This window comes from Actinia tenebrosa, unplaced genomic scaffold (genome assembly GCF_029948245.1).
Source record: "Actinia tenebrosa isolate PJP-AT-01 unplaced genomic scaffold, QUT_ActTen_1.0 PGA_scaffold2__45_contigs__length_23673736, whole genome shotgun sequence".
NCBI lineage: Eukaryota > Metazoa > Cnidaria > Anthozoa > Actiniaria > Actiniidae > Actinia > Actinia tenebrosa.
In genome coordinates this window covers 5,220,598-5,235,289 of record NW_028292579.1, presented here as the reverse complement: position 1 = coordinate 5,235,289, position 14,692 = coordinate 5,220,598, and the positions used below count along the sequence as shown (strand labels likewise).

Here is a 14,692-nt window from a genome sequence, read left to right as displayed (position 1 = left end):
CACTTTAGTTGGAAATCTAAAATACTTTATTCTGATATTTTGACAAAGTCGTTTCCAATTTCGTTCTTATCTTTATCTCTCTTGTTCTTACAATCGTCATTAATTAGTTACCATGGCAACAGGTTTCATTAATAATGATAGTTGAATATTGGATTTATTAGTTTCCGTCTGCAGCGCGTGACATACTGCACGCGCCTGATGGACAATGCAATGCATCTAAGCTCGATCCTATCGATGTAATAGAAATTCTTCAAGCAAAGCTAAGTATCGATCTGTATCCAAAACGTAGTGTTATCTAGTTATCTGTATATCTAGAATTAGGAATTTATTTTTCGAAGAGTTTAAATTAAACCGTTGAAGGACAAGTACAAAAAAAAAAACAAAAACAATAGTCTTCTTTAGATATATTATTTCTTGTCTAAGCAGAACCCGTTCATACAAACACTCTTGGGAAATATATGTCCTTTCTGTGTCAATATTAATATCATAAAAAGGACGCATGGATCATATCCAGACATTCCTTTGAAACCTTCGTGGTTTTTCTTTTTTTTCTTTTTTCTTGCAATATCAGGGTTCTTACATATTTTTTACCACCATATATTTGATCACGAGGTAAAATTTTGGCCATTCAACAAAAATTCTCTTGTTGCAACGTTGCACTTACTTCATCGCTTCAAATCTGTACTTCATTTCATATGAATAAGGTTTTAAAAGTAGAATATAGTGCATCGGTATTTTTGTCTTCATTGTTGTCAACTTAACTGGTTTTTAACTAGTGATCGTATCTTAATAAAAATAAGCATGAATTTCGAAACAATAGATTCTTTTGTTTAAAAAAGCATTTATTGCGCTCAAATTGACTCCAACGAAGAGAATATCTTGATGGTTCGACCAGCCAGACAGAAAACATCATAGAGGATCAAGGAGGGGGGAATGGTCTAGTCTCTTATCTGGAGTGTTAGAGGAGAAAATATTATCGACCTACAACATAGACAAGGTCAAATTCGTTTTTCTGGATAGAAAGAGAAAAATGATGCAAAAAAAAATTTGAATAATATAACTTTTTTGTCTCGAAACTCAAATATTGGGGGACAATGAGTGATAGGTTGCGTCAGTCGTCTGTATAACTTGACCTTGGTTTGGAAACTGAAAACTATCCATCATTATTATTGTTAGAGTCTAGCTGTAATCAGAAAGATAGACATGAATATATCAAGTCCTTCACTTTTCTTATGAAATAATACCTGAACAAGGTACATAGCTTTAATTTGACATTAAAAACTTCATTATTTTTATAGGCACTTGCAATTATCTTATTGGTTTAATTAACATAATATTTATACAAGGACATTTAGTTCACCAAAGTTAATTTAAATTACTCTTTTGCCTCTACCCCTCCGATTCCTGCCTCTTCCATAGCAAGGCAATAGTGTTTAGTAACTATCATGGGTGGCCCACACTTGCTGGCCGTTTTATTTACCAATCTAAAATGTCAAAGTTCTCTTCTTAAAATTATGCGGTCGTTTAACTTAGTAAAGAATGAGAAAAACAAAATAAATAAATAAGCATAACAGAATATAATGGACAAGGCAATGACTAGAATATAAAAATAAGACAATCGAAATCCGAAGAAAATGTACCAAGCATTGTTTTCTTTATTTGAATCGACAGCATGTTACGGAACGCTTTTATTTTTTAGAAACGTCTGGAACGGAAGGCGTGGTTCAGTCTACTTAACGTACTTATGAAGGCGTAGTAGCTTACAGGTCATGCTATTACCATTTAATCCCAGTTAAGGATATGAATCGGAAAAAGGGCGCGAAAATTTCAATTATAGTTAATAATTCATAAATATTAGGAAGAAGTTGAATACGGGAAGAGTTCTGGTAAATATTTGTGGTGTTAGTCATGGACTAGTAAGGCGCAAAACGCGTGGCTTGCTATTCATGTGGTTCTTGTTTGTGTTTAATTCTTTTATTAGCATTGTTGTACAACGACAGTTGTTTTTAATGACGTGTTGCTGTTTTAATTCGTGTCTAATGTGAAGCGTCAACCGGTTGTGACGAAAGATGGTTGACGAAAGGGATGTAGACCAAATTAGACCCTGAACAAAATCACGCTTAAAAATAACGATTCCCATCACGAAGAGGATATGTGTTTTCTCGAGTTTTCTTTCCTGTATTTTAATTTTGATTCTGGTAACAAAATAATTCAATGTTTCTTGGCGCATGTCGTGTGGTATTGAATTCATAAAATACCTACTTCATGCTAGAACAAACTTGAATGAAAACAAAGTCATGTGAATTCTGCTCAGTAGCAGCCGTGCGTGAAGACACGAGCTCTCAACACGCAATCTTGTTCTTTACAAAGATACGATTCACTTATCAATGTTTTCTTAACTTTATGCATTATTCAGTTGGTAATGCGTGTTACGACCTGCTAATATTGTTGTTTACGACCTGCTCACTGCGCATGCGTCAATCAGGTTGTCCTACCTGACCTTTTGAGTGAACATCATCAAGGAACTCCGCAAGGAAATGGTAAGTTTTTTATTTCCTTTTCCTAACATTAGCTCTAATCTCGCTCTCAAACTCTTTAACCTTACTCTCGCTAAAACACGCTTTGTTAGTCATATCTATTTCATTGGTCGTTGTCTTCATGCTAAAGTCATTCCTGTTGGTTTTCGTGTTAAGTTTCATGCTTCTAATTTTGGTGTCAACTCTACTCAGTATTTTTCCGATGTTTCTTCTGCTTGTTCCACTTTCTCTCGCTCTGTCATGCGTTCCACTATTCGTAGTATGTGCTGTAAACGTGATGCCCTCACTCTTGATACTGCTGCTTGCCTCAGAGACTTGTCTAATGTCTGTCCGGCAGTGTTAGTTTCCTCCATTCGTAATCACATTCTTACTCTTAACCGCCGTTTGTACCAGTCTTTGTTTGTTACTAAGCGTAATAAGTTTGTGTCTCTTGTTGGTTTTGATCCTTTTACACATGTTGAACATAGCAATCACAATGTCTTCAGTCATTCCGTTGTCACCATTCCCGAAGATTTACCTCTTTCTGATTCTGAAGTTTCAGTTCTTAGCAAGGGTTTGAACTTCGTTCCTCTTGCTAAGAAATCTGATGAATTTCAGGTCAAGAAAGACTCTGAATCTTTTTTTCGCCGTACTCGCCTTAAAGCTTTTTTCTCCGACTCTTCTAACTCTAACTGTGAACGTGATGTCTTTGAGCGCCTTTGTCCTCGTAAGTCTAACTGGGTCCCTCCCGAGGGACAATTTTCTTCTCTTGATCTTTTTGTCAATAAGTGTCGCCGTGATATTTCTAATCTCAATCTTAACCGTAAACTCAGTTATTCTAATCTTTCTAAGGACGAGTGGTCGGCTTTACGTCAATTACGCAATCGTTCTGACATTGTTATTAAGCCCGCTGACAAAGGCGGTGCAGTTGTTGTCTGGCGTTCTGACCTGTATAAACAGGAAGCTATACGTCAACTCTCTGATACTAATTTTTATTGTGAAGTGGATAAGGATCTTACCCCTGACAATCAAAAATTAGTTAAAGACACTGTTAACTCTTTCATTTCTGATGGCTCTTTACCCTCCACTGCTAAAAACCTTTTTGTTATTACTCCTCGTACTTCTCACGTCTATTTTCTTCCTAAGATTCACAAAGCTAACAACCCTGGCCGTCCTATTGTTTCTGCTTGTAGTTGTCCTACCGAACTCATCTCTAGCTATCTAGATTCTCTCATGCTGCCTATTGTTCAGTCTTTACCTACTTATATTAAGGATACTAATCACGCTCTTAGTATTTTTAACGATTTTCGCTTTCCTGATAACTCTTCTAAGCTTTTGTTTACTATGGATGTCAAATCTTTGTATACTGTTATTCCTAATGATGAGGGCCTTCGTGCTCTTCAGCATTTTTTCGATCTTCGTCCTGTCCTCGAGCCCAGCACTCCCACTTTGTTACGCTTAGCTGAACTTGTTCTTACTCTTAATTGTTTTTCTTTCGGTGATCGGTATTATCGGCAGATAAACGGTGTTGCTATGGGTACTAAGATGGGCCCTAGTTATGCCAATTTGTTTGTTGGTTATATCGAAAACCTTGTTTTTCAACAATATACTGGACCTAAACCTGAGTTTTTTGGACGGTATATTGATGATTGTATTGGTGCTACTTCTTGTTCGCGTAATGACTTAGATTCTTTCATCTCTTTTGTTAACTCTTTTCACCCTGCCTTAGACTTTACGTGGGAGGTTAGTGAAACATCAGTCACTTTCCTTGACATCTTGCTTAGTGTTAATGACGACCGTCTTAGCACTAGTGTCCATTACAAACCTACTGACTCTCATTCTTATTTACTCTACTCGTCTTCTCATCCTAAGCACACTCTTAACGCTATTCCGTTCTCGCAATTTCTTCGTCTTCGTCGTTTGTGTAGTGATGATCTTGATTTTTCTGTTAAATGTTCTGAGATGCGTTCCTTCTTCCTTAAGCGTAATTATCCTGCTCATGTTATTGATCGCGCCATTCGTAAAGTTTCTACTATTGATCGTACCACCGCTCTCACTCCTCACACTCGTCCCTCTAATGACCGCATTCCTTTCACTCTTACGTATCATCCTATTAACATTTCCATTAAACCCATTGTTAACCGCAACTTTTCTCTGCTTGACTCTGATACTCGCACTTCTGCTATTTTCAACAACCGCCCTCTCTTTTCCTATAAACGTGATCGTAATCTCCGTTCTTTCTTGGTCAAGGGAGTTCTTCCCTCTAACAAAGAACCTGGTACTTTTCGCTGTTCTCGTAAACGTTGTTATACTTGTCCTCACATAGTCTCTCACATTTCTGTTGTCGGTCCTAAATCAACTGTTAAAATCACTGACCATTTTGTTTGTACCACTTCTAATGTTGTATATTGTATTAAATGTACCCGCTGTAATCTTTTGTATGTGGGCGAGACTGGCCGCCGTCTTGGTGATCGCATTTGCAATCATCTTTATGATATTCGCAATAACGATCCCACCAAACCAGTTTCCCGCCATTTTAATCTAGCTAACCATTCTCTTTCTGACTTCATTGTTTTCGGTCTTTCTTTGCTTAACGGCAATAATGATTGTCGCAAGACCAAAGAAATGCGGCTTATTCACCTATTGGGCACTCTTAGTCCCAACGGGATTAATGAACGCTTTATTTTCAACTAACCTTTTCTTTTGTCTTTTGATTGTTTGTTTTTGTTTCCTTGCCTACCTTGCTCTCATTGGTTTCTTTTGTCTTATTCTATCATATATACACTCCTTTCTACCACTTCTTTCTCTTTTACTCCGACGAAGGACTAGCGTCCGAAACGTCAGTAAGTTTTTTCATCTTTTCACGGTGTATAATTTACCTTTTCATCATTACTTTTTGAGTGAACAGTTGAGTGTAGTTTGGGTGTGTGATATTAATAGTTTTCTTAAGAGTATCGAAGGCTCTGAGTTTTTGTTTAGGAAAAATGAAAAGAAACAAGGAAGGAAAGTTTGTAAAGAAAGAAACAAGGAAGAAAAGTTTGTAAAGAAAGAAAGAAAGAAAGAAAGAAAGAAAGAAAGAAAGAAAGAAAGAAAGAAAGAAAGAAAGAAAGAAAGAAAGAAAGAAAGAAAGAAAGCGGAAAGAAAGAAAGAAAGAGAATGAGAAAAAGGGTCCATAAACTAGAATGAATAAAATCTAGCCATATGTAAAAGCATAAATTTTATTTTATTAGCCAAGACAACATCAGAGTGAGTTTTACAATTTACATTTTTACTTCTAGTTTTACTATAATCAAACATCTACAAGTTGCACTATTAATTATACTAATTTTACGATCAGCCTCGTGGTACATGGCTAATGAGTGAGAGTAATTCAAAAACTATTTTACCCTGCAAGACTAACAATCGCTTAAATTATTAAGCAATGCGCTATAAATTGTATTAGAAAGCGATGCCCTAGATCGTCAGGTGCATAGAATTTAATCAGTTATGGGGTAGTTGAAACATTGTTGGAATTCGCGCGCATTTTACCTTATTTCTTCGCGTCTTAAGACTTTAACATACTAATGTACAATCTACCTCTAGTAAACTGTTAATCATAAATGACTTGAATCTATAAACATATCGAATTTGATTTGAAAATCTTAATATTCCCTGCGGAATATCGAGTCGTAATCTTTTGCCATCCCATATCTAAAATAAATGTCTACATTTTGGAACAAAAATAATCTTCTTTTGTCAATGTTCGTTAACCTTTGACTTTTAAATAACTCTTTCATTTTCATTTATAAACATATTTTTTTGCTATATTTCTGTTACGGTGGCTCGTGACGATTATTACCTTGGCAACTATTTTTGTATAAGAGGCAAGAAAGATCGTTAAATTTCTGTTTCAAGGTGGATTGTGGCAATTATTACTATGGCAACCATAAGCATTTATTTATAAGAGGCATGCCTTCTCACGTGATGTAATCTCTTAGGAAGAAGATTTCTTAGTAGATTTGGCTTCTGTTCTCGTGTAGAGTTTGTAATTGTACGTCTTTTTCGCTGGATACCTGTGAATATACATTGATCATTGCATATTAAGTTATCGTGCAATATTAGATCCTTAAAGTTGAAACAAAGATCTTGAATCTTGAATTCTAGAAACGCGTAGATGCAAAAACAACCGCAAAAATTGAGTTTTTAGAAAGAACAAACCAATGCGCAAGTGCGCAAAATGTAAATCGTCGCCAAAAATATATAAAACTTCGCGCGCATTGTATTTGTTTAAAAACTCACGTAACTGACTCTCTTTATTATTTCCCGCATCAAAACTTGATTGATATTTGTTATCAAGAAAAACACTTTTTTGCTGTGCTGTGTGCAGTTATAAAGCACTTGCTGATAAGCAGAGCGCTGAAGAGAAGTGTTAAGAAAGTATCCGGTAGGCGTCGTGCTTCTCATAACACTTCTCTCGTGTTCTTTAAATCCCTGTCTGATTTATGACTACACATAAAATGCGCGCGCGTTTTTTTATTTCTCCAACGTTTCATCGCGCAAAAGCATAGGATAGTGAGTACAGAAGTCACTTACCACAAGTGTTGTTGCAATCCTCGAGTGAATCAAAACTATTGCTGTTACCAAGACAACCGTTATACAGCATGGATCGACACGTGCCTGTGTCTTTGTCATAGGTATATTTTGTTAATAGTGAACTACATTTGCCTGGCTGCCAGATCTTCTTACAAACGCTTTGTTCGCCTTCAGGACCTGTGAAGAAAATAGACCTTCATTAGAAAATTGTATTTCGAACCAGGGCATCTTAAAGATTGAATACTAAGTTCCTTTCAAAATTATTTTCGCTGCCAGGTTAACAGAAAAAGCACAAAAGAATGGTATTTCTGTCATTTCGTTTCACAGTGTATTTTCCTGTTAGCTTCATGATTACATCTAACATAATTTTGAAAGGGGTGTGTAGGAGGCTTGGCTAGCACATATCTAGACAAGGGGTGCATTTGTTTCGGTGACTAGCCACGTACCTTCCTTTGGAGTTTTAAAAATGAGCCTTATAAAAAGTAACGTAAAGTCTAAGAAATAAGCTGACTAGCTTTATATGTTTCTAACATTCATGACTATGGCATTTAAACGAGAGAAAAAAGGGAAAAAAGAAGAAGAAAGAGAGAGAACACGTAATTGTATAATTTAATGTATGGAACCCTTTAGTTGATAGTATATATACATATATTTATTAATTTACAGCGCTTTGCGAAAATTCTGTAAATAAAATGAATATTTATATATTGGGTGCATGGGTAATTTTCAATTTAAAAATAACGTTTTGATAAAGGTTAAATACAATATTTTCGGTGAAATATAATCATAGTGTACATTGTAAGCATTAATACTAGATATTTGGCTAACTTTTGGTTGAAAATCGTTTTTTTTTTTTAAATCTGAAAATCAGTTTATATATGGATATATAGATATACTTGACTTTTGCAGATTTTTTGCAAATCGCTATACTTCAAAGACATGTGCAAGTATTAGCCCGAGGGTTGATGATACGCACATCTGATTTTCAACAGGTCACATTGTATATTGTTTGGTCTATTGCCGATATATTATCTTACTAAAACATAAACTCTAGCGCGATCAGTGAGGCGAAAATCATGTTCATAACACTGAAAGACCATATATATATATTGGTATCTTTAAGGTGAAATGTCAGCTTTATTATCAAAAAGCCCTCCCCTTTATTCCTCGTTCAAACCCTGTTTTTGCGACTCTATTTTTTACTTGATTCATAAAAATAAGATGATTTTCTCTAGGGTCGTAAATGAAATGATAAATAATTAGCATGCAAAACACGTTCATCGAAATATAGAAGCAATACACGGTAGAAAAGCTGTAAGAATAATAATAATAATAATAATGATAATAATAATATTAATAATAAACGTTATTACCGTGTCAAAAATACGTCTAATTACAAATTACAAATTACACGTACGTGCTTGGTTTAGAAATTATAATAATAGAAAAAACTGTTTCGATTTATCCCCAGGGGGGAGGGAGGGGGAAGGGGTAAGCTTAAAGACTACGTGCCAATGTTCTTACTTCGTTTATCATAAGCAACCCCTATAAGAAAAGCAAAATTAGAAACACTACGGTTTGTTTGTTAAAAACCCTTAAAATTTTCTAAAAAGGTGCAAAATCGTAAAGCATTTATCCAGATAACTATTTTTAATACTTATTTGAAAAATTGTTCATATTTCCCCCAGTATTTTGTTGTTATCCTAATCATAAACAACTCTTAATAGGAAATCAAAAAATTAAACACTACGTGTTAAAAACCCTGAAATGTTTCTGAAAAGGTGCAGTATTTTAAAGCATAAGCCAGATAAATAAGAAGTACTTATTACAATTTTTAAAATCGTTCATATTTTCCTTAGTATTTTGTTGACATCCTAATGTAAACATGCAGAGTTTTCGTGGCACGTGAAACGAACCACATGAAAATAATTAAAGGACTTCTAGTGTGAAAATAACATGTGATTAAATATTATCTGGGCAGTACTAGCACGTATGATATAACTTGTGCGGTCTGATCTGCCAATCAGTGGACGATCATTTTTAACCCTGGGCAAGTATATTATGGGACGTGCTCCATGTTGAACTCTTATACAAACAGCTTGTCTCATGATCAGTACATCAACAACGCTGACTGTTATATATTCATCTATTGAAGCACGTTCCTTGAATATTTAATAAAGCTCGTGAGAACTATACCAATAAAAACCGAAAATGATAAAATTATACGAAAAATCTAAAATGAATTTCGATTTTTTAAACCAAAAAGAATCATGTTATGAAATAGTTTGTGCTTGTAGATCGCGGAGGTAACTATGCTGTGAAAGAGATGTTAAAAGAGAGTGAAATAAACTGGAGGAATCGAGACGTGATTTCGGTATATGAAAAACAATTTGGACGTGACCACTAGATTAAACTGAGTCAGTGATAAATATGTTAATCTAACAGCATGATATAACATTGTTTACTAAGGTGGAAAATACTGAACCGAAATAGAATTAAGTTAGTATGAGATTGAATCAGAAATATATTGAAAGATCGAGGGATAAAACTATGTGTGGAAAAATAAATGGAACGAAAAGGAAAGGAATAATATTGGAAAAAAGAAAAAGAAAATACAATTTGCTACAGTTAAATAATCAATTACTAAGTAAAACAGTAAAAACAAGTAATTTTTTTTTGTGGATCGTTTTTCTTCTTATATTAAAATTTTTGAATCTGTACTTCGTTAGTCACCTTAAAGATGAAACATTACATTTGAACAGAAGGTCTGCTGTTAAGCAATGGATGTTGCGAGCCATGACACACGACCCCGGGGGGTACTACCACCCCAACTTGGGTAGGGGTGTGCCGCCAGGACCTAAAAACCCTGACCCTATCCCAGACCTATAATTTTGATTTTACATACCCTATCCCAGACTAAAACTAAGAATGGTACACCCTATCCCAGACTAAAAGACTGAAAAAACGGGTTTTCATACCCGTATAGCAAATATAGGGGAGTAACCCCCCCACCCGGGCACATGACGCAATTTGTTGCACGTAACGTTGCTGAAGTAGACTGAAAACTATCCTACTTGAGTTGCGCGCAAGTAGCACCGTGTGTCCGTGCCTTAAGAAGCCCCAAGGCGAAAGAATTTGATAGCCTTTAATATGGCAATTTAAACTAGACAACGGTTGATGCATTAGGATTCGAGTCTGAGCTACATGGTTTTTACTGTTCTTTAGTACATTTATTTATAGAAAGAAAGAGAACCTGCTTCCTTTAATATAAATTATGTAAGGGATCAGCAAATTAAGAGTTATAATTTGAAATTACGCTATGAAATTTTTTGGCAAGATATTTCATCACGATCCTCGTAGCATTATTTTTGATCAATATCGTCCCAACCCAATTCCAAGTTTATACTCTTTAATCGACCTACCCCTCCAATACCCTATTATCCTCACCGTCCGATGCACCCTCCCCTCTCATAACGTTATTCAATCCTCTAGCATATTCCGCTAGCCAATTTAGGTTCCCTCACTCCTTATTCACTGACCAACCCATTCTTCTGCATTATTGATCTTACCGACCCCTCCCATAACACCAAGTAGGGTTCCCTTCCTTGTTCACTGGTCAACCCATCCCTCTGACTTACCGCATATTCTACTGCACTCCTCCATATTGTAAGACCCGTTATTAGCCGTACAGCTTTGTAAGACATCGGTCAGGTATCTCTTACACCCTGTGGTTCGGTTTAACCGGGCGAATCTACTTGCTGCTCGGTATAACTCGTGGAAACAAGGCCCTGGGTCGCTCGATAAATCACATATAGATACTGCAATAGATAATATACAAAAACAGAATGGTTAATGGATAAATGTGCGAGTATTTAGGTAACACCAGGACAAAATACATAGATACTGCAATATTTATACAGAGAGATAAAAAGAGAGAAATGGGAGAATGATAAATGGATGGTACTAAAAAGTAAAGTAAAGTACCTATATTTAACGTCGGCAGTTCCTTCAGTTTAAATTCAACTGCTATCAATGGAAGCCGACGGTGCGTACTTTACCCCCTCTCTCCATCAGTGCTCTGTTTTAAGAGTATTTAAAGCTGAAGCTACACGGATTAGAGAGAAGTTGAAACAGACGTGGAGATCCTAAGGATCGAGCCGTGAACCTCGAGCTCTGAAGGTCGCGCACTATCCAACTGAGCTACTCCTGCTCCTGCAAACAGTGACTCCTGGACTTGATCAGTGTTTTCGCATTTCAGACCATGTGTTGCAATCTTTTCCCATCACGGACAACGTGTCATTTCCTAGAGTATCATTTCTTTGCTTAAAGGTTGCGCATGCGAAAAGACACATGGATATCTTGATTACGACTCAAACAAAGAGTCTCACTCTCAAGAGAATGACACGTGGTCTGTATTGGGAAAACATTGATTTACTCATTACTTATTGATCCACACCTTGTTCACAGTATTTCCCAGAGTGTCCCAGTGGACATTGACATGATCCATCCACGCACTGTCCTCCATTCAAACATTTAGGGATACAACTCGCTGTTATAGGGTGAAAATAGGATGCATAATTCAGTCAACAGTACGAGAAAACATTTTTCTAAGAACATCGAATACCGTCAAAAAATCTAACTAAGACTTCGCAATCTTACTTTAACATTAAAGAGACAATACACCCTGCTTAAAATTGTCTTGAATGCGAGGTTAACATGGAAATATAAAAGAAATGCCACGAATTCCATCGAGAAAAAGTGTGATTTCTTTTGTATTTCCATGTAAGCCCTTCATCCACGATACTTTTGAGAAGAGTCCATACTTACATATTTCACATTTGCTTCCAACAAATCCCGTAGGACACGTGCACTGGTTAGGCCCTGAACATGTTCCCCCATTGCGGCAGTAGTCGCTGCAAACAGCTGTAAAAAGAATGGTTCCATGTATTTTTTTCGATGTTTTTTATATCACTGAACAAGGAGGATATCTCCATGGCAACAAGGAGACCTATGGTGTTTGCCATGACAACGAAAAGAACTACAACAAGGTATATTTCTATGGCTATAAGATTTGGCAAGGATGGTTCATGTTACTATGGTAATTGGACAACACAAGGCATAGCTGATATTGCCATGACAACAAGAAGACGTACGATAGGGATGATACTACAAGTAGACCTTTGGTAAGTTTGATAGAAACCATTTTCACTTACGTTTGTCGCAATAGGATCCAGTGTAGCCCTCTGGGCATGCGCACTTGTTTGAGTCAGGGCTGATACAGGTTCCTCCGTTCAAGCAAGGTACTTCACAAATAGCTGGAATAGGAAAAGGTGATCATGTAAGCAAATAGGTCACGTGGGTAGCTAACAAATCACGTGGATAGCTAATAGATCACGTGTAAACCAATAGACAAGTTGGATAGGTACTAGGTCACATGGGAAGCTAGTAGGTCACGTGGGTAACTAACAGATAACGTGGGTAGCTAATAGATAACGTAAAGCAAGTAGACCACATGGATAACTAATAGGTCACGTGAATAGCTAACATATCACGTGGGTAGGTAATAGATCACGTGCATAGTGACGTTAAAGGGATACATACCGTCCTGACACTGATCTCCTTCATAGCCCAGTCCACACTGACACTTCCCGTCAATGCACGTGGCATTGTTTAAACATGATGGCACACATTGATCTTAAAAAGAAAAAGATAAACACTCGTCAACATAATCAACATAATCACACCAACTACTTGGCTTCTTATTAAATTTGCCGTTAGCAAAGATAGCACATGAGCGAGTTTCTTTTTGTTCTTACCGCTTCCAGCCAGCGGATTCTGCACATCCAATAGCTTAGCTGTCACGTGATCACCTTGTTTGCTATCCAGCCAGGAATTGACGTTGAACTCATAAGGCTTTCCTTTCATGTCTCTGACCAGAACCTGGATAAACACACACAAAAAAACAAATTACAACCAGTACTCTTGCTATTCTAGTAAAATGGAACCTTTGCTCCGAGGAAATGCTGTTTGTACATTCTTCAGTATAACACGGTGTTCAGTTTACTTATGCTTTTCCCATCATATACGCTAGATACATCGACGCAGCTCAAACTATAGCTGTGTACTCTCTAGTTTCCTTTTGGAAGATATGACTAGCAGAGTACAGATGTTCAATCCTCGCTAACTTATAAACTCTTTCTAACTCTCCTATGAAAAATGCTCATATAGGTTTCAAATGTATTAGCTTTTTGCAAATGTTTTTAATAGCAGGGACAGCGCTACAGCTTATTAAATATAGTAAAATATAATTTTTTATTATTATTACGGGACTGGAAAAAAGAGTATTGTTGTTTGCGGAGGGAGGAAACCCTCGAGGAATACAGCTACTGTGTTGATTAAATTTAACAAAATATTCATCTTAGTTTGCGCATCCATTTTTGATCCGATCGTCCTTTGTAGTTTGCAGAAATATTTACGACCCAAGTGGTTATTTCTCACCTTCTCGAGGAACCAGTTTGGTGATTCACCTGAGTCATCGTGCCTCAAGAAAACCTTCTGAAGATTACCGATGTTGGTTGCCTCGATGCGGAACTTGTCTTGACTAAAACAACAAAGAGAAGAAATATGAACACCCAAAGAATTATATCTAGAATGTTGTTGTACGTGGGTACCACGATTACTATATAGAATTTGTTTCTACCCAAACAATTTAAGAAAGGTTAGTAGCTCAATGCAAATTTTCAAAAGCATTCTTTCTGGCTGACAACACATCGGTGTTCAGATTTTGACAACCATTTGGAGCAGATTGTTATATTCAAAGAATTTTTTCAGCTGATTGAAACCAAGCAATTCTTTTTGGCTGACGCTATGGTGTTCAGTGTTTGACAACCATTTGCAGCAGATAGTGATATTCGGAGACTTTTATCAGCTTACCCGCCAAGCTTGAAGTGCGTTACTCCCTTATGAGCCAGCGGTAGTTCTGGTGTACTTCCATCTTCACCAATCAACTTTATGAAGACATTCGCTTGTGTATCAGCGCTTTCTTGGCTACCAGTCTTGGTTATGATAGTATAGAAGAACGCTAACAAAAGAAGACAAGAACTTGGTCAAAATATAAAAGCTTGGAAATCGATTTTGTACAAGTTTGACTATTTAAGACAAAATCCGTCTGCAAAATGTGTTGAACCAATGTGCAAAATTACGCTGTTTAACGTCGTTTTAGAAATTAAAGCAAAATCCCTTGGTTATTATGAAGTTATCTAAGTGCGCGCTGGCAAAAATAAACAACTTATTGATCAACAATGCATTTTTGGAACAACGTGGAAAAATTGTTTGACATTGCTGATGAAATCAGAATACTGCGCACAGCATTGACAAGGCACAGTATTTCCGTGTACAGCTAGTGAAGGGAGCAACGGAGCGATGGATTCAGGTTAAAAAGGTGACATACCTGGTTTGTTAACGTTAACCTCGGTGACTTTTTCTGGGTTATCTGATGGGTAGATTTGCAGCAGAGGGTAATCATTCAACCTTAGCGATTCACCTAAACAAACGAAAAAGAATTGAAAATCTGGTCATACGACATCTACATGTGCGCATGACGA

The 14,692-nt window shown here is 36.6% G+C and overlaps 2 protein-coding genes across 33 annotated transcripts in view; one reads left to right on the top strand and one right to left on the bottom strand.

Moving 5' to 3' along the window:
• The window catches only part of LOC148909056 (uncharacterized), a 45,560-nt gene that overhangs the window by 29 nt on the left and 30,839 nt on the right, over positions 1-14,692 (top strand). For 29 of the 32 annotated variants that reach the window (XM_089033725.1, XM_089033716.1, XM_089033710.1 and 26 more), the window contains exons 1-2: positions 149-12,271; positions 13,548-13,806. In XM_089033725.1, coding sequence (XP_088889851.1) covers positions 2,538-5,210 — 2,673 coding nt within the window. In that variant the 5' untranslated portion in view covers positions 149-2,537 and the 3' untranslated portion in view covers positions 5,211-12,271; positions 13,548-13,806. Of the gene's footprint in view, positions 1-148; positions 12,272-13,547; positions 13,807-14,692 lie in introns of those variants that run through there. The other 3 variants (XM_089033701.1, XM_089033703.1, XM_089033717.1) reach the window with 3 other exon arrangements.
• LOC116292758 (uncharacterized) overlaps positions 5,721-14,692 on the bottom strand; it is a 60,211-nt gene continuing 51,239 nt past the window's right edge. Inside the window, exons 78-88 of the mRNA XM_089034008.1 lie at positions 14,539-14,631; positions 14,022-14,169; positions 13,587-13,689; positions 12,905-13,028; positions 12,690-12,782; positions 12,302-12,403; positions 11,916-12,011; positions 11,545-11,637; positions 10,727-10,906; positions 7,089-7,265; positions 5,721-6,568 (exon numbers count right to left, since the gene is read on the bottom strand). Coding sequence (XP_088890134.1) covers positions 6,450-6,568; positions 7,089-7,265; positions 10,727-10,906; positions 11,545-11,637; positions 11,916-12,011; positions 12,302-12,403; positions 12,690-12,782; positions 12,905-13,028; positions 13,587-13,689; positions 14,022-14,169; positions 14,539-14,631 — 1,328 coding nt within the window. The 3' untranslated portion in view covers positions 5,721-6,449. The remainder of the gene's footprint in view (positions 6,569-7,088; positions 7,266-10,726; positions 10,907-11,544; positions 11,638-11,915; positions 12,012-12,301; positions 12,404-12,689; positions 12,783-12,904; positions 13,029-13,586; positions 13,690-14,021; positions 14,170-14,538; positions 14,632-14,692) is intronic.